This window comes from Protopterus annectens, chromosome 12.part0 (assembly GCF_019279795.1).
Source record: "Protopterus annectens isolate FY-2018-M chromosome 12.part0, PAN1.0, whole genome shotgun sequence".
Classification (NCBI taxonomy): domain Eukaryota; kingdom Metazoa; phylum Chordata; order Ceratodontiformes; family Protopteridae; genus Protopterus; species Protopterus annectens.
In genome coordinates this window covers 558,245,629-558,265,550 of record NC_056746.1, presented here as the reverse complement: position 1 = coordinate 558,265,550, position 19,922 = coordinate 558,245,629, and the positions used below count along the sequence as shown (strand labels likewise).

At 44.2% G+C, this 19,922-nt stretch overlaps 1 protein-coding gene across 1 annotated transcript in view; it reads left to right on the top strand.

Annotated features, from left to right (window-relative positions):
* Window positions 1-19,922, top strand: part of LOC122816707 (transformation/transcription domain associated protein) — a gene marked incomplete in the record, with an annotated part of 2,794,447 nt that overhangs the window by 2,365,845 nt on the left and 408,680 nt on the right. The window contains 1 exon segment of the mRNA XM_044089697.1: window positions 7,173-7,337. Within this exon segment, the coding sequence (XP_043945632.1) occupies window positions 7,173-7,337 (165 nt within the window).

Here is a 19,922-nt window from a genome sequence, read left to right as displayed (position 1 = left end):
AGAGCCTCTCCGGTATTCTTGAGTAATTAAAAAAACGAAGTCAATTTAGTGACCTTCTTATCTTGCTTATCTTCCTACCCTGTTATTTCCCTGTTAGAGAGCCTTTCGGGTAGTTTAGTATTCAGAGGTTATTTGGGTTTCTGTCAGACATAACTTTCTTCTCACTCTGTCTCTCTCACTTGCCTTTTTGCTTTTTTTTTTTTAATTAATTAAAAAAAAAAAAAAAAAAAAGCTTTTTTTTTACGGCTTATCCTTAGCCTGATACTAGATCAGGCAAACCTTCAGGTCTTAAGAAAATGTACTTCCTGTGGGCACAAGATCCCTTTGTTTGATGTCCACCGGGAGTGCATGTATTGTTTAATGTATTGTTTAGGCTCTGCTCACCTAGACATTTCTTGTATCATGTGTGAGGGCTTCCATCCACATGCTCTCAAGGATCAGAAGAACAAACTCATCCTCAAAGGTTTGCTTTCTTCATCTTGTACTTTTGTTTTTGCCTCCAGTTCAGGGCTCAACCCCCCTCCAGGAAACATAGGGAGACCCAGGAGGTCAGAAAACTTTCCCCGGATAGGTCTTCTTCCTCTGCCTCCGAGCCTACCAGGAAGGTACCAAAATCTTCGGATCTGAAGTCTTCAGAACTGACCTTTTTGATTCCACATTGTCCTCCTCTGCCTCGTGTTCCACTTGCCAGCTCAGAGCCGAGTGTGTCAGCACAGAGATCCCCCTCCAGGAGGTCTCCCCTAGAAAAACATCCAGACCACCCTCAGTGTCCTGTTCCACCAGGTCCTCTTCTAGTTTCTCCAAGAATGATGTGGCTAGACTGATGAAGCACTTTCTCTAGGCACAAATTCAGATGGGGGTTTTGCCAGCTCCGTCCCCCAGCAGATTCATAAGGAGACTTTGCCCTTTCCTCCCTGTAGCTACTTCTCCAATCCAACCTTTGGATTGGGAGCCTGTGCAAGTGTATTTTTCCCAAGAACTTGGATCTGATAGTTGTAATCACTTTGTCCAGCGACAGTCTCCCCAGCGAGCTCAGCTCCGACCACGTCGGTGCCATGTGTGTCTCAGAGCCTCACCCTCGAGTCTGGAAGTTGACCTAGACTCCAAAGTTTTCGGTGCTATTACTTCCCCTTAAAGCCTCGGCATTTAGCAGCTCAGCGCAGACTCCTCCTTAGGAGAGGAGGATTTCAGGTGCTTGGGAAATGTCTGTTCTGATAGCTTTGGCTGCAGAGGGACCACTCTGGTACTCTGAGTCCCACTGTCTTCGAAGTGGTGAAGAGGGTTTTCTCCCATCCTAGGAGAGCCTCTGTTCTTAGTCTTTTAGAACCACTTCTGCCCCCATGGAGTCTCTGTTTGAGGCGTATCATCTGTCATAAGGACAGCCAGCCCTAGGAAGTCTCCAACCCCTTCCATCAGTGGAACCCTAACTTTCTTCCAACACCTCCCTGGAGAATCCCACCAAGGAGGGTCCTCAGAAGAGATATTGTAAATAGAGGCACCTGGATTCCCCCCAGGAATCAGTCACTACTGACACTGATTTTGAGAAAGGGTAGTGGTCCCCAAGATCTCCACCTGATGATGTCTCCTTTGTGGACATCTTAGAGATACTGTGCCAAAGAGGTGGTTGGTCTACCCAAAACCCCACCCCAGAGGAAATCCGGCCCATCTAAATCGTAAGTGCCCCCCCCCCCCCCACACACACACACACACAGATGGTGTTATTGACCTTGTATCTACCAGGGCATGAAAGGAACTGGACACTGTGGAACCCATCTTGAAGAGGGCCGACAAAATTCTTAGTGCACCCACAGAGTGGATACATAGGACAAAAGGGATTCCAGTAGATGCCATGGTGGTTGCGACAGCCACTAAGAAGGAGCTGGCTCAAGGAAAGCTCCACTGTCCATCCCCCTAATATAGAATCTAGGGCTGTGGTCAGGTTTGGCTAGAGAATTTACACTTCATCTACCTTTACCTTAAGCGTTAAACTATTTATCCCACTTTACTAGGCTACAGAGAGACCTTGTCAATACTTCTCTAGCTCTGCCCCAGAGTCCATGTCTGCCAAGGAACAGGAGACATTTTCTTCCAGAATGGCCCCTCTGCAGGTTGATGTCCACGCTGCAGAGGGCGCCTCTCTGGATGCCGGTTCAGGCATTGCCATTAGGTGTCACGCCTGGATGTGGCTGTGCGACTTTGCTGAACCTTTCAAGGCATTATTTGTCAATGCACCTTTTGACGGATTGTCTTTGTTCAGCCCCACAGTCAGAGACTCTCTCAAGTAGTGAGAAAGATGGGAAGGCCTGTCTGCCATCAGAATCAGTTTTTCTGCCCCACAGATACTTCTCCAGGAACCAGCGTGGGGGAAAAAATTGTGGTTCAAGAATCTCAAAGTCTTTTTCAGGAATCTCAGGAAGGCCTTTCCCCCCAGAGGCAGAGGGGGGTGACAGTTACAATGGGAGATGCCACCTCTGTGGGAGAGGGGGTCCGCAGAACTCAGAGTCTCAAGATTCTTTCTTGGACAAGACCCTTCCAGCGCTCCTGAAAGTTTGCCCGACTGTCCTCCGGAGCCAATCGGGGGAGCTTTTCCTTGCACTCAGAAGCCTGGACAACTATCACCAACGACCATCTCTTTTCAGAAAACCCCAAACCAAAGGCTAACCTCCCCGATGTTCCAACTCGATCAGAGGGAGACGGCAGCTCAAGAAATTTCTAAACTGCTGCAAGAAAAAAGTCATCCAGGAGGTCCTTTCTGAATAAATTGGATCAGGCATTTACTCAAGATTCTTTTTAGTACCAAAAAAGACAGGGGGCCTGAGGCCGATTCTGGAATTAACATCCCTGAGCAAATCGGTAAAGAATAAAAAATTCAGGATGGTCACGGTCCAGTCCATTCTACCTGTTTTGAGAATGGACGATTGGATGTGCTCTGTAGACCTGAAGGATGCGTACTACTACATCAAAATGGACAGGTGCTCCAGAGGTTACCTTCGTTTCAGGCTGGGAGCCAGCCATTACCAATTCAAATTGTTCCCATTTTGGTCTCACCACAGCCCTCACGGTGTTCACCAAATGCTTAGCGGTAGTTGTAGCTCATCTCAGACTGAGGGGATTCCAGGTGTTTCCATATCTGGACGACTGGCTCTTAACTGCTCCAACCAGGCATCTACTCGTTCAAGCCAGGGACTACCTCTTACAGCTAGCTCCTAGTCCTGGCATAACCATCAACATGCAGAAATCACAGTTCGAACCGGTACAAACCATAGATTTTATAGGAGCACGTTTGGACATAACAAGAACCCGGGTCTCCCTCACGCCAGACAGGATCTCAAAATTAAGGCTGCATATCAAACAGATTCTGGCTATACCAGCCCCAGCAGCAAATCTGGTGCTCAGGACTTTGGGCTCAATGGCTGCTACAATAACTGTTGCCTACAGCACATTTACACATGAGAATCTTATAATGGACATTAGTAGTCCAATGGTCATTACGCAAACACCCCTTATACCTTCTGATTAAGCTATCGCTAGTATGCAAAGATTCCCTTCTTTGGTGGCGTCATTCCTCTGAGGTTATGCATTAACACCCCTTTGTTCTTCCCACTCAAAATGCCATGCCTGACCATGGACGCCTCCCAGATGGGGTGGGGGACATTTTCTGGGTCAGATGGTCCAAGGTACTTGGACTCCTCAGGAGACCAAGTTGTGTATCAGCGTCCTAGAGATGACAGTGGTCCTTCTAGCGTTGCAAGCACTTCACAGCTTTCTTCCTGTAGGGACTACTGACAATATGTCAGTAGTCTGGTACATCAGCAAGCATGTAGGTACCAGATCTTACCCGCTGTGTTGAGAAGCAATACGAGTGTGGCAATGGCCGATCTGTACCAACCGCTTTCTAACTGCAGTGCACATTCCGGAAGAGTTTAACATCCTGGCAGACAGGCTTAGCCGAGTTCTACTGATGCCTCATGAATGGTCTCTGAATCAGTCAGTGGCAAAAATGATTTTCCTCATATGGGGTCAGCCCTGCTGCGATCTGTTTCTCCCTCAACAATAAATGCAGCAGGTACTTTGCCTTGATCCCTCCTTAGAGATGGTCACGAAGGGATGCTCTATTCCACACTTAGCCCCTCGGTCTGTTTATGCCTTTCCTCCAGTAACCGATTCCCAGATTCGTGCAGAAAGCATGCAGGCCGAAGAGCAAGGTTATCCTCATTGCTCCCTTTTGGCCTTGATAGGTTTGTTTCACCTTTCTTTGGTCTCATCAGAGTTGCCCGCCAGTGACTCTGGAACCAGTTCTAAACCTACTGTTTCACCCCTCAGGGCACACTCACCCGGATCTTCAAGAACTGACACTAACTGCATGGTTTCTCCAGTTCCATTAATGCCTAGACATTCCAGGATTTCATCTCCAGTCCGAATTCCACCCGCAAATCCTCTGCCAGAAAACTCTACAAGAGTAAATAGAAGAGGTTTTCCATATGGGCTCAACAGAAACAGATCCTTTTACAGCTCCCGTTCCAAAAGTTTGGATTTCGTGGCTTCCCTTTTCCAAAATAGAGCCAGCTGCTCCACTGTAAAAGTTCAGCTGTCAGCCATTTCTAATTTTCGTATTGGAGAAAATTCACCATCTCTACCCTCATCTAAACTTTACAGAAGTGTTCCTTAGAGGTACCTTTTTTGCTTTGCGTGCCCACCCCCACCATAAAGGATCAGACACCCCTTGGGACTTGACCACAATTTTACAAACTTTACTCCTTCCTCCTTTTGAACCTCCTGCTAAAGTAGATTTGAAATTTCTCTCATGGAAGATAGTTTTTCTTGTGGCTATCACTTCAGCAAGAAGGGTTTCAGAACTGCAAGCCCTTTCTTTTAAATCTCCTTATTTATTTTCCCAAAAAGATAGAGTAATTTTGCATACCAACCCATCCTTTTTGCCTAAAGTTGCTACAGAAAACAGTATCAATCAAGCTATTAACTTTCCTGTTTCCTTTCCCAGTTTTCAAAATAAGGGAAAGTGCATGCTCCATTTTCTTGATGTTCATAGACATCTACGCTTTTACCTGGGCAGAACAAAATCTTTCAGAAAATCTGTGCAGCTGTTTGTATCTTATTCATTTGCAAGGAAAGGGAAAGCTATTGCTAAGACCACTCTGACTAAATGGTTGAAAGATTGAATTTCCTTAGTCTATTCTTCAAAAAAACATTCCCTTGCTGGGTCAAATCAAAGCTCTTTCTATGAGATTCATGGCAGCTTCTCAAGCTTTTTGGTCAAGACTGTCTGGTGATGGCATTTGTGCAGCTGCTACTTGGTCTTATTCCCATACCTTTATTACACACTGTAAATTAGACATTATTTCTAAGAAAAGGACTGCCTTTGGCTTTGCAGTGCTTGGAAATATCCTTCCGTAGGTTGAAGAACAAATGAAAACGATATCTGATAAAGACGTTATGTTTCTACCATAATGTTACATCTGTGCTGTCCATTTTCATTCTTCCTCAACCTCCCCTCCCTCCTTCCCCCTATCCATAACTATGAGAGACCTGATGGATATTTTTATAGGAACCACAGTTCCTGATCTTTGTGCTTTTTTATGATGTGTATGTACATATAGAACTATTCTAGTTTCTATGTATGCATATATAGGTTTCCAGTAAACTCGATCTGAGGTAGTCTGGGGGAATGAGGCATTGTGGGTAGGATAGGAGGAGCTCGAGCTTTGAATTTCAAGCTTGGGAAGTGGCCGAGACGGAGCTGTGGTTCAGAGCCAAGAGACACAGGTTGAGAAAGAATGAAAATGGACAACACAGATGGAACATTATGGTAAGAACATAACTTCTTTTTTTATGACGCTTCCATCGATGATGAGTGGGTATTTATGCAGTTATGTGAAGCACATAATTACTGGATCTGGGGTAACAGAAAGGCATGCAGCATGTCAGCCACATAGCCTGTGAATTGCTGGTACATCAGATGCACACATATATAGCCATTGCATGTATTAGGAAGACCCAAACATGGAAATATCCCAGAACAATGAAGTTAATAATTGGGGACAATGCGCAGAGGTGCAAGATAATGAAAATAGAAAGGTATGTATCTGGGTTTCATAAGCTTGCACCCTGCAGATTTAAATCCTACCTTCCTTTCACGAGCCATTTGCATTTTCAGTGTTTTCTTAAATATACTTTGTTCCTGCTTGCATGCATCTCACTTCCCCATGTTCAAGTCTTCTCATTAACTTTTGGCTAAGGTTGCCACCTTTTGAGATGCCCATAGTGGTCAGTATGACTGAATAAATTACATCATGGAGTATAGTCCAGAACAATGTAATTATGGGTGTGGCCAATGAAGATTGCACAGCATGGCAGTAGAGGCAGCAGCAGCAGATGGTACTTTGCCACTCCTTTCATATGTAAACAACAGAACCATAACTGGGGTAGAGCGAAGGGGGTGGCTTCCCCAGGCATACCCTTTAAGGGGCACAATTGATAGTTGCCAACTGGGTGCAACTACAGTACCAGGGTTCATTTAAGAAGCTGTAGGTAATATTGGGACTCCATTATTAAACAGTTTTAGTAACTTAGTGTGTTAGTAAATGCAACAAGGATGTTGCATAAGTCTGTTTTTTTCATATTTAATACTTCAAATGTTTCTCATATCGGATTTCATTGCAAAGGTAGCAGTACTTTTCTACACCAGGGAGTAAATGCATTATTTATTATTGGGCTTCATTTCATTTTTTAATTGTGACAAGCCCCACTTGATATACACTTAGTGCCAGTAAATTTCTGCATCTTAAATGGCTTGGAGACGGCAACATTCTGATCATAAATGTAATATTTAATTTGTCATATTCTACATTACACTTGTGCCATATTGTGCATTCCTTATCTGCTAAGCTCTTTTTATTCAAGATTACAATGTTGAATGCTTAGAGTTGTTTTATTTGTTAACTGGTAATGGTAGTGCATTGTTCTTGAAATCGCCACAGTACCTTGACATTGCTTAACTGTTCTTATCTGGTTAACAATAAATACACTGTGCAGTATTTTTTGGAAAGTGGGTTAATTTATTCCACCACTGTTACTTTTTTCTTAAAAGGTTGTGTATTTCCTGTTAAGATATTTTATTTCCCTTGCCTGTTCTTATTTTGGTATGTTTGTTGTAGGTACTGTGGTTGCTGAGTTTTGATGACGAAAAGAACACGTTGGCAGATTCAGTAGACAAGTATTGCATTGGTGTCCCCCCTATCCAGTGGCTTGCCTGGATACCTCAGCTGCTGACATGCTTGGTGGGCTCAGAGGGCAAGCTGCTTTTAAACCTTATCAGTCAGGTGAGTTGCTGTGAACCAAGGTTAACTATTCTCGCAGTGCTTTAGACCCCAAATGTTGGTTCTTTAAAAAACAAGCATTTGATCTGTGCAAGCAATGCAGTTAAAACAATTGTTGCAGACACATTCTGAGGTTATTTGAAACGCTAACATGATACTCAGAGTTCTTAATTAAGACAGCATAATTTTTTAGAGTTAGTATTTATTATAGTGCACCTTAGTAATTAGTTGACGTCCATTTCATTCATCAGGTAAGTCCCAGTGTCCAGGGAATTTTTTTGATATTCGACATTGTGGATTAACTCCTCATCTCATAAGTAAGGATCTTCAGAAGCAAACAAGTCAGAAAACATCTTGCGTGTCCCTTGCTCACAATGCATTTGGCTATAAAACTACTCAGTAGGAAGACACAAATTCATTTAAATGCAGACAGTTATGAAGACAAGAATGAAGGTTAATGCATGTGTTCTAGAAGCTGCTTTGCTATCACTTTCCAAGGCCAAAAACATTACATTGATTGGCCATGATATGGCATGAAACATGACCTCTGGTCCACCTGAATCACTTTTCAACTGGATCCTTCAGTCAGGTTTTGTGCCCAAGGAAAGGAAGATGGCTACAGTCATTCCCCTGTGCAAAGGATGTCCAGTCACTGATCTGGGTAACTACAGGTCCATAAGTCTTACCAGCCTCATATATAAGTTAATAGAAGCAATCATCATGGACATTGACAAATGAGGGCATATGTAACCTGCAAACACTGGACCCATCACAGTTTAGCTTTGTTAAAGGAAGGTCATGCCTGTTAAATCTGGTGGACTTTTTTTTTTTTTTTTTTTTTTTGAGAGGGTCACCAAAGCATTGGATGAAGCTGAGACTATACACAGTTTACCTCGACCTGACAAAGGCTTTTGATACAGTACTCCCACTCAGGCATTATAGACAAGCTCACTAATTTAGGTATAAACCCTTTTTATCATCTACTTGATAGCGAACTGGCTCACTGATAGGACCCAGGAGGTCAAAATAGGTGAGGCAACTTCTATCAAGAGACCAGTCCCTAGCGGAGTCCCCAGGGCCCAGTACTGGAACCGTCCTTTTGGGCATTCTTGGAAATGGAAGCAAATGCTGAAGATCTATGGCTGACTAAGTTTGCAGATGATTGCAAGCTGGGAGATATTACTGACTCCCCTGCAGACTCTAGCATTCTTTGAGAAGGTCTATCTGTGACTAAAAAATGGTGCCAAAGCTATGGTCTTAAACTCAATGCTAAGAAATGCGTAATTGTACCCTTTGGGAAGTCAGCCATCCCGGCTAATTACCATGTTAATAATACAACCCTGAGAATCGACCCAGTGGTCAGGGATCTGGGTTCATACATAGATACTAATCTAACTTTTGACCACCACATGGCCACAGTGGTGAGGAAGTCTTTTTATGTTGCACATCTTTTAAGTAAGGGCATGGCATCTAGGTCCAAAGAGGTCATTATCTCACTGTACTCCACCCTTACCAGACCAGTCACAGAGTTCAGTGCTCCCTTTAGTATGTAACTGACTAGGCATATATGCAGCAACTAGAGCAATTTCAGATGATCCTTACAAAAAGAGTACAAGGCTTAAGAAACGTGCCTTTTGCAGAAGGCCGTAAAGCCTTTTCCCTGTACTCGGTCTCCTATAGACTGTTGAGGATCTGGCTTACAAGGCATCCACAAACCCCACACTTGTGAATCTCCTACATATTCATAAGTCAAAGAGTACTAGTAATAGAAGGTCTAGGCATCTGAGTTTTGTCTGTGACTTAAACAATACATGCTGGAAAGACACTGCCCCTCCTGTGGAATAGCCTTCCCATCCATGTGAAGCTGAGGTCATCTATTACCCAGTTGAAGTGCAACCTAGACCAGTGGATGGGGAATAGGACATTTATACCAGGCCTGGCACCCATGTCCCTTATGGACAGAGATAACTTATAAGTAACTATCCCTCAGTGTCCTGTTTAGATACAGGACATCATTATTCTTTCAGGAAAACTTGGCTTGGCTTAGAAAGGCCCCTGGGTCGTTAGCCTGTTTAACAATCTGTGAATCTGTGCATATTCCATGCCACTGCTACACACATTAAGGTTTTAGTTTCAGTTAAATTGTAGCTGTGACTGCTATGAATGTCTGTCACAAGTTATTAGAGAACTTCAGTATTTCTGTAGTAAATGCTGTCTTCTTTCTAGCATGTACTTGGTGTATGTAAACCAATGAATGTCAGTGGCTTAGCAGGTGACACCCTTCCATTTAATGCCAGCAAGATTCCATTTAATGCCAGCAAGATCAGAAGGCTGTGGGGCTCTATCCACACTCTAGGGTGTTGTATTTATGTCACAGTATAAACACTGCATCTTAGTATTAAGTGGTGCTGTGTCCCTGTGGTGACATTTTTAAATGAGTCATGAAACTGAGGTTCCGTGTAAGTTGATGGTAGCTTAGGTGGGTGTGAAGTACCCAAAAATGCCGATTGAAAAAAGTAAGCATTTTATTAAAGTTCAGTTCTGTGATGTACATAAATTTAAAACATGTAATCATTACTTGCATCAGAAGTCTTTCTTCAGCATAGCTCACTGTCTTCCTTTTTACATTTTTTTCTTTTTTTTTTTTAATTCACCCTTGTGAATATTTTGTATTATTAATTTGGATCTTTGCAGCAAGAGTATATTCATTGCATGGGCATTTTTTCTTCTATTGCAATCTTGGCATTGTCTAATTCTGTGAGCATTTATTGTGGTTAGGGTTTTTTAAACTCTGATAATTTCAGCTAGATATGTAAGGTTTGTAATTAGGGTGGCCACAGTAGTGCAGTGGTTAGCTTTGTTGCTTCACAGTTCAGTTCTCAGCTGGTATGCCTTTTGTGTGGAGTCTGCATGTCCTCCCTGCGGTCACATGGGTTTCCTCCGGGTGCTCCAGTTTCCTCCCGCATTCCAAAGACATGCAGTAGGTGGACTGGACACTCTAAATTGGTCGTAGATGTGTGTGTGTGAGTTAGTGGTACGAATGAGTTACTGCAAAAGGGCTAGACACCCGACGGTGTAAACCTTGGCTCGAGGTGATTGTCACTGCTGAAGTAACACCCTGACCCCATGTGCAAAATGGGAAAAGGGGTTTGAGGATTAATGTATATAATGTTTGTGATTATATGCACACACACACACATGTATATGGATCACTGGTGTTTGGTCAAACATGTCATGCATGCTCAATTTATTAAGTGTGCATTTTGTTGAATGCACAGGAAAGATGCAGTTTGTATTTTGGAATTAATTGTGGGTTTTTACAGTCAGTGCCAAAAATTTCATATTTACTAAACGTTTCAGCTGTAGGGAGTAGCACTGCAGATCTTTGACTCTGTGCCTTTTAGAGCAAGGGAGAGAATTGTAGGAGTGTTTGTACTAGTGTTTGTATTGACGTAAGGGCTAATTAGGAGCTAGATGTAGTGTTATATGTGTTACTGTATATGTTGTGTCCAAGATGTGTTGTGTAGTGGTGGTGTTATGGGAATGTTTTTTCTAAGGTAAGGTGTAGGGTTGGGACATAGAGTTCCCATGCTCTAAATCTGTGTCTTACTGGTATGTGCAAACTGTAACTCTTTCTCAGCTCTCACCAACTTGAACTAAGAGTTTTTTTTGTTATTTTTTTTTTTTTTTTTTTTTTTACTTTGTTGTGGTCCTAGCATTCTTTTTCTTCCATGACCACAAAGGTTTCTAAAGACTGGCCAGGGCATTAGGCTGAGTGGACTCTAGCCCAGTCACTCCAGTCCCATCCCCATCCCTCCTCTGAAGGCTAAGAAGAGCACCTGAAGTCTTCCTTCCTGGTTAGGTATTTAATAAGTGAAGCTGTCTTTGGCATTGCCATGGAATTTGCAACTGCAACATTCATTCCTTATCTGCAGCAGCAATTCTTTGAAGAAGTTTGTTCCATGGGCATTATTTTAGCACATTAAAAAACACAGATGTATTCCACATGAACGCTCCCAGCTCATACCACTTGACTGTTGTCTCTTCAACTAAGGGAAAATCTGCTAAACTAATGGTCTTACAGGCAGTGAAATGTATAAGCCAGGATCCATTCTGACATGGAAAAATTGTGCCAGGTATGCCCACTGAATCAGCTAATGCAATATCAAATAATGCAGCAAAGGCAACTGGTCAATAAAATGTTTTATTCAACAGAATATTAAAAAACAAAGAATAAATAAATATTGGTGCAGACTCTTCTTTGGCTCAGGCTAAACAGATGTTTTAAAGTCTGTGTTACCAGATATCCTTCCATATCACTGTTGCAGTATTCTTTACAGTAGGGATCCTCTGCCAAGGGTGGCCTGATGTCCAGACCAGCCACTATATCAAAGCCTTTAGGTTGCTTTAAGGTACGCTGTACGTCACATGTATGTTCCTTAAAGGTGGCATCCAGATGTGTACCATCCTCAGAACTTCTTTGCCACCAGTCCGAACACCATTGTTTGTCTGTCTGAATGCCCACTTCGTTGATGTTTCACCAAGCTGTTTCAGATAAGTGCCCTGTTGGGGTTTTTTGCTCTTACCTTTTTCCTTTTGTTTTCTGCTTGTGGGGTTTCATGTCATCAAGAAAGGATAAATGCCAGCATGAAAGACCAATTCCCTGTAAACACTGTCATGAGCAGTGCTTATTTTGTCTTGGGATGGATGCTCCTCTGGATAACAAACACTTATTTGTGCAACTGCTGCTGATTTGCTTAAGTCTCTTCAGGATAAAGGCAAGACCTTGCAGGAAGTTAAACATGTTTTTGTTTCTCCTGTGCCTAAGTTTCAAAGAAATTACCCTAATAAGTTGTCCTTTGTTCGTAGGCAGTCTCGCCCTCCTCCCAAGGGTAAGAAGGGGGGAAAATGTCTCATCCTGCAAATGCTACCCAAACTTCTGTGACCCAGAAATCTCCTTTTCCTGTCAAACCAGATGCTGTCTGACTATCATGCTCTTCCCGGCCACCTTCTTCTTCTTCTTTGTCTTTCACAATCTGTTCCAGTTTGGTTAAAGATTATTCAGGATTCCTGGGTTCTTTCCATTATCTGCCTAGAGTATTAAATTGTCTGGAAATCTGTTCCCCCCTTTTCAGGGGATTCCTCAACCCCTCAGGAACAGTTGGCTTTTTTCAGGGATACTTCAGGATCTTTTGACTTGGGGAACTATTCAGGAAGATCCCGATGTTCTTCGTGTTTCACTGTTGCAGTCATCACATTTGGGTTATCTGCTTGCAGTAGCCCTCAGTCGGCCTGATTATCAAAGTCTTGGGTCCTGCATCGGTTGCTGTCTCATCTTCCATGACTTCAGGTAGTCAGGGGTGTAAAGCATGCAGCCGACACCATTATATCAGTCTTTCTTGCCGTGCAGTGCCCGAAGCAGAAGCAATTCGCAAGTGCCGGTCGGCCGACTCCTGAAATTTTCATTTTCGAGTTTCAGATCCCGAAGTCTTCAACTAAGCTAAGTACCCCGTTGGGGATCCTTTTTCTTGCTCTAAACTGATGTCAGTAAAAGTTAATTGTATTTCTTGTGGAAAGCAAATACCTCATAAAGATTCGACATCTGTTTATTTACACATCTAAATATTTTGGTACGTGGTTCAATTATCCAGAAATGACTTTGGTAAGCCACACCCAACTACCGACCTTCCGAAAAAACATGAACATAAAGACAGAGACAGACCGCATAGGCCCAAAGCTGCAGACGGTGCTTCTCCTAAGCTAGTCGCCAGTTCGCTGGTACTCAGTGAGGCGCTTTCGCAGCCCTTGTTACCCACTACTTCAGATTCGCAGGCCTCTACTGAGACCCATTCGGAGTCCAGTATGCCGCAAGATGCTTCTTCGACTGTGGAACCTGCAGATGTCTCTACCTTGGGTGGGTCCGGAACCGCTGTGCAGGCACCGGCTTCTGATTGTGCATTCAGGCCTACTGACTTGAATATTAAACCGATGCCATTTTCTTCTTCAAGGCCTAAAACTCGATCCATGCCTAGAAAACCGACTCCCACACTGCATGGTCAGCCCCCTATGCCTAAAAAAACAAATGATAAGATTGGCTGAAGACCTTATTACTCTATTCAGGGGAAGCCACCCTTCCCCCTCTAAGAGACCTAGGACTGATTTTCCTTCTGATTCTTCTGATCAGGATTCTGAAATTTCTGTTTTCTTTGATGACCGAGACTTGCCCTTATCTGCCTATGAGGATTCTGATGCAGGGGACTCCATTCCCTCTGCTTCCCCTCCAGAGGATTTCTCTTTTGGTGAAACCTTGCATACTCATAGGGAGCATTTCTGCTGGGAAAGCCAGGATTACCCTTGACTCCAAAAAGAGGCTTAGGGAATTCTTACTCCTGCCTCAACACAGGCCTGTAGCTATCCCTCCTGTACTGGACATTGTAGATGATGCCTTCTCGGAATCTAGTCTGGCCCCTGACTCTTTGCCTTCTGCTCCCAGAAAATCTGATGGGTATTACAGGGTACCTGACTCTCACAAGTTCCTCTCTAAAAATCCTACTGCGGATCCTAAGACCATTTCACAGATCCCAAAGGCATTAAGGCTACTATTGCCAAAAATCCTACCCCCTCTGATAGAGATTCCAGGGCGCTGGATAGATGGGGTAAGAAGGTATACACTTCTGCAACTTTGGCCATTAGGGCCTTGAACTGCCAATTTCATGTTAAAGTATCAGCAGCATATTATTGGCTTGCTTAAACAGAAAATGATGTTAATTCCTGACTGTGCTGAAAATAAAGAATTACAAGTTGGAAAACATACTTTGCAATGTGGTTTTGATTCATTAGAGGCATCTTGCAGGGCTGCTGACACTGGGCCTGTACTTAGAAGGCATGCTTGGCTTAAGGAGCAATCTTTGCCAGATCATGTTAAAGCTAAATTACTGGATGCTCCCTTAAACCAAAACCGCCTGTTTGGCAACAAAGCAGTAGTAGTACTTAAAAAGATGGAGGGAAAAACTAAATCTATGCAAACTGTTAAAGATTTCCTGCAAGTACAACCTCCCAGATTTAGTAGGCATTGGCCCTCTAAGAATTGTTCCTTTCCTGCCTCTTCCAGGCCTTCTCAGTCCAAATCCAGAACCAGCAGAACACCCAGGCTTCAGTCCCAAGGTACTCACAAGCCTAAGCAGTGGGGGGGCTCCCACTTCCAAAGCAGATAGTAGTAAGACTCCCCCTATGGTAAACTGTCTCAATGACTTAACTTTAAACCTTCCAAGCCCTGCTCAACTGACTGTTCCTTTAGGGGGTAAGATTGCCGTGCATGCAAAAAATTGGGAACTCATTACCCAGGACAAATGGGTTCTAAATATAGTTTCCCAAGGATACAGATTCCACTTCCACTCCTTACCAACCCCAAATGGTTGGCCAGACCTACCCCCAGATCAGTGGGCAGAGGCTCAAAAGCAAGGTCTCTCTCTTCTAAGCATCAGGGCTATTCAACCTGTCCCAGAAAAAGAATGGGGGCAAGTTTTCTACACAAGACTCTTCCTGGTACCCAGAAAAGACCATTCCTGGACCTGTCTATCCTAAACACTTTTTTAGTAATCCCAAAATTCAAGCTGCTAACTCTTCATCAGCTGCTTCCCATGCTAGGCAAAAATGCCTGGTTGGCAACACTGGTTTTAAAGGAAGCTTACCTGAACATCCCAATAAGGGAATCTTGCAGAAGTTACCTACGCTTCAGTGCAGGCTACATGCACGGTCAGTTCTCTGCACTGCCCTTTGGCTTATCTGCTGCGCCCAGGGTATTCACAAAGTGCCTAGCACCAGTCATTGCATTTTGCAGGCAAAGAAATATTCAAATATAGCCATGCCTGGACGATTGTCTAATTCAGGCAGAAAGCCGGGACATGAAATCATCTGGCATTTGTAAAGAAATTGCTGACTTCTGCGAGACACCATAAACGAAAATAAATCATATCTTGTACCCTGCCAACAAATTGTATTCCTGGGAGCAAGCTTGAATACAACTTCCCAGATGGTCTACCTCACGCCAGAGAAACAAGTTCATTTGACAGCCTACTTCAAACTACTGGCCACAAAGACCCAGCTATCTGCAAGGAAAATACTGCAAGCCGTGGGATTCATGGCCTCTTGCATTCTACTAATTCCATATGCAGGACTGCATATGAGGAAACTACAATGATATCTAAAAAGCCTATGGTGTCAACATTCTCGGAATCTAGAATCAATGATTCCTATCATACCTTATCTACAGATAGAGTTCCTTTGGTGGGCAGAGGCCTGCCACCAAAATAAAGACTGCCATTCACTCTACCCCCTGCCGCCCAAACCCTAACAGACATGAGACTATGCATGGGGGGCTCAACTTGGCAGGGCAGTGCGTGCATTCAGGGCAAATGGAACCCAAGTCAAATGCACCTGCGTATCAATCAGAAAGAAATGTTAGCTGTACAGAATGCTCTGACAGCCTTCAAGAAACACATTCTTCCAGGACAGTTATTGGTAAAGACGGACAACACCACTGTTATGTGGTACATAAACAAGCAGGGGGGAACCCACTCATGCCCTCTCTGCAGATTAGCCATAGCTCTGTGGAACACAGCCTTGAGCTACCAAGTGCACCCACAGACTCAATTCCTGCCAGGAAAGCTAAATACACTGTCAGACGACCTAAGCAGAAATCTCATGGACCCACACGAGTGGAAACTGGAACCAAAGATATTCAACATGTTGAGAAACAAATGGGGGAGCCCAGAGATAGACCTGTTCGCCTCCCCCCAGAACTACCAGTTGGACAAATTCTGCACAAGGACTCCCCACAAACAAGCTTAGAAAGTGGATGCCTTGTCCTTCACCTGGAAAAACCTATCCGTTTATGCCTTTCCTCCTTTGCCTCTCCTCTCCAAGGTACTACTAAAGATCAAACAGGACAAACCAAGGACAATACTGATTGCACCAGACTGGCCATGCCAACACTGGTACCCCTCTTGTGCAATGTCACTGCTTGCACCATGGCACCTGCCTCAGACCCCTGCCCTGCTGCCCCAGCAGGAAGGCCAGATTCTGCTCCCACAGCTTCAAACCCTGAACCTGGCAGCCTGGCTAATTACCTGATCTCTTCGTTACCATCCCTCTGTAAGCAAGTGATGGATGTCATTCTGGAGGCAAGGAGGCCTAGTACTACTAGAAGATCCTTTGCTGGAAAATGGAAAAGATTCTGTTCTTGGAGCCAAACTCAGGGGATGGCCACAGCAGCGCCCAATCTACCTCATATTCTTCAATACTTAACTGAAATACTTCACAAGGGCCTATCTTTTTCCTCCATCAAAATTCATGCCTCAGCCATTTCAGCTCATTACAATACAGAACCACCCCTCTTTTCTCATCCACTGCTGAGGCAATTCCTCAGAGGGACCAAAAACTTAAGACCACCCAGGAGAGCCCCTACTGCAGCCTGGGACCTTAACTTTTAATTGGAAAAGCTCACTCTACCTCCCTTTGAGCCAACTGCAAATGCAGAATTGAAATTCCTTTCTTGGAAAACAGCCTTCCTTCTAGCCATCACTTCAGCAAGAAGGGTGTCTGAATTACAGGCCCTCATGACAGTGGAGCCTTTCCTCATCTTTCATGCGGACAGGGTGTCCCTCAGGGCCAATCCCTCCTTCATGCCCAAGGTGGTATCCAGTGTGGCCCTTAAATCAGTCCATTCATTTGCCAACCTTCTCTTCTAATTCATAGAACAAAGGGGAACGAATACTGCACTCCTTGGATGTACACAGACAACTTAGATTTTACTTGGACAGCACTAAACCTCTCAGGAAATCTGAACAGCTGCTGGTTACATTTGCTACAGGGGCAGAGGGGAAGGCCATTTCAAAGCAAACGGATAGGCCATTGCATTCATTTCTGCTATAAGCACCATGGAAAACCTACCCCACAGGGGATATGACTACATTTCTCCAGGGCTGCATCTACCTCTACAGCCTTTCTTAGAGGTGTCCCTACCAGGGACATCCTAGAAGCTGCCACCTGGAGTTCTGTACATACCTTCACCAAGCATTACCACTTGCCAATTTTTTTCTAAATCCAGAGCTGGCTTTGCCACTGCAGTCTTGCAGGGCCTTATAGCTGGTCCTAATGCTATCTAATTACCTCCTCCCATCCTTAGCTTTGGGAATCTTCCCAAATGTGATGACTGCAACAGTGAAACACGAAGAACATAGTGCAGTTGTGTACACTTAAAATGTAGATGTTAGAGTGTATTCACTGTTAGTCTTGGTTACCCTCCCTCCAGCCCCCTGACTTCTACTGACTATACCTCTATTCTTGTTTACTATGCTTAAAGCTTTTTGGTGTATTTGTTTTTTTGTTGGAGGTGTAACCTTGTATCTAATTGCTTCCCATTAGGGGGTACCTGACATCTGGGGCAAGAAAAACTGATGTAATGGCGTCGACTGCATGCTTTATACCCCTGACTACCTGACGTCATGGAAGATGAGACAGCAACCGACGCAGGACCCAAGACTTTGATAATCAGGCCAGCTGAGGGCTACTGCAAGCAGATAACCCAAATGTAATGACTGCAACAGTGAATACACTCGACCATCTACATTTATGGTAAGTGTACACAACTGTACTTTTCTCAGAGGGAAAGGGTTTTACTCCCGAATGTTTTTAGATCCCAGGAAAGAGGGCACTTGGAGACCCATTCTAGACCTCTCTCATTGGAACACCTTTTTGAAGGCCCCTTCCTTTTGTATGATGTTCTTCGTTTTCCATTGCTGCAGTCCTTACTATTGGGTATAGTCCGCATCCAGTCGGCCCGAATACCAGAGTATAAGGCTGACGTCGGTCAGGGCGCATTAGACTGACGTCAGTACGTCAGGGTACTAATGCGCATGACCGGCGTCATATCCTCAGTCTTTTTTGCCGCGTGGTCCGATGCAGAAGCAGTTTTGTGAGTGCAGGTTGGCGTTCTGAGATATTTCCGAAACCGGAGTTTCAGACCGAATCAGAGTTGGCTAAGTACCCGTTGGGAACATTTTGGTTTTTCTTGCCTCAGTATTCAACCGGATGTCAGAAAAGTGAATAACTGTATTTCTTGTGGGAAACAGATACCGCATAAGGATTTCCATACTTTGTGTATACCTTGTTTAGGGCCTGAGCACGGCGTTGTTGGTTGCCGCTCTTGTGCTAGGTTTAACAAACGCACTATTAAGAGGAGGTTAGACTGTGCCAGGTTAGTGTTTGGGAAGCGTTGCAATTATAAAATGCCGTCGGATGCTCCGACGCCCGCTTCGTCCAAGAAGCGCAAGGACAAAACAGCGAAGCCTAGGGTTGAAGAACCGGCAGTCCCGGACGTCGGTTCTTTAGGAGGCTCAGTGGAGCCAGAAGTTTTGCCAGGAGTTTCTATGGAGTCTCCGGCAGAAACTTTACTGTTACAGGATGTCCCATCTCAGGAGGCAGGCCAGGCTGAAGGGGCTTCTCAGGTACCTATTCTTCCCTCTCTTCCCAAAGTAGTTAGAGCCTCTCCTTCTGTTGCTAAAGCTTCTTTTAGGGGTAGGCCGATTTCAGCTTCAGTGGGGGCTTCTCCTAGCTTTTCGGGTTCTGTACCTAAGAAACATATGCTTAAAATGGCAGAAGATTTGATTACTATGATTAGAGGTTCTATGGGCCCTCCTGATAAGAGGCCTAGGGTGGAACCAGAGTTTGCCAGTTTTGAACAGGGTTCAGAGGCTTCTGAGTCTTCTGCAGATGATTTGCAGGAGTATCCTCCTTATTCTGATTCTGATGTGGATGATGCCACTCCTTGGCTTCTCCTCCTGAGGATTTTTCATTTTCAGAGACTCTGCATTCCATGAGGGAGCACTTTAAATGGGAAGGCCAGGATTACTCTGATTCCAGGAAGAGGCTTAGGGAATTCTTGTTTTACCCCAGCATAGGCCCTTAGCTATACCTCCTGTGTTGACTGTGGTGGAAGATGTTTTGCAGAGGCTTCCCTGAACCCTGATTCTTTGCCTCCTGCTCCTGTTAAACCTGATAGGTACTATAGGGTGCCCGAAGCTCATAAGTATTTGTTTAAGAGTCCTAGGGGACCCAGAAACTGTTTCTCAGGGGCCTAAAGGTGTTAAAGCCTCTGTGATTAGAAATCCTGTTCCCACTGACAAAGAGGCGAGGGCTTTGGATAGGTGGGGTAAGAAACTGTATACTTCTTCCACTCTAGCCATGAGAGCATTGAATTGTCAGTTTCACATGCTGAAATATCAAAATTATCTCCTTTCACAATTGAAATCTAAGGTGGATGCTTTGGCGGAAGGTATTGAGTGTAAAGAGTTGCTGGATTTGGTTTATGTGTCTGAACAAGTGGGCAAGCATTCTTTGCAATGTGGCTTTGATGCTGTGCAGGCCTCCTCGAGGGTGGCTGCCACTAGTTCTGTTCTTCGCAGGCATGCCTGGTTGAGGGATCAGAATTTGGCTGAGCATGTTAAGACAAGGATTTTGGATGCACCTTTACAGTCTGATGTGTTGTTTGGTTCGCCTGTGGAAGCAGTTTTAAAGAAAATGGAGGAC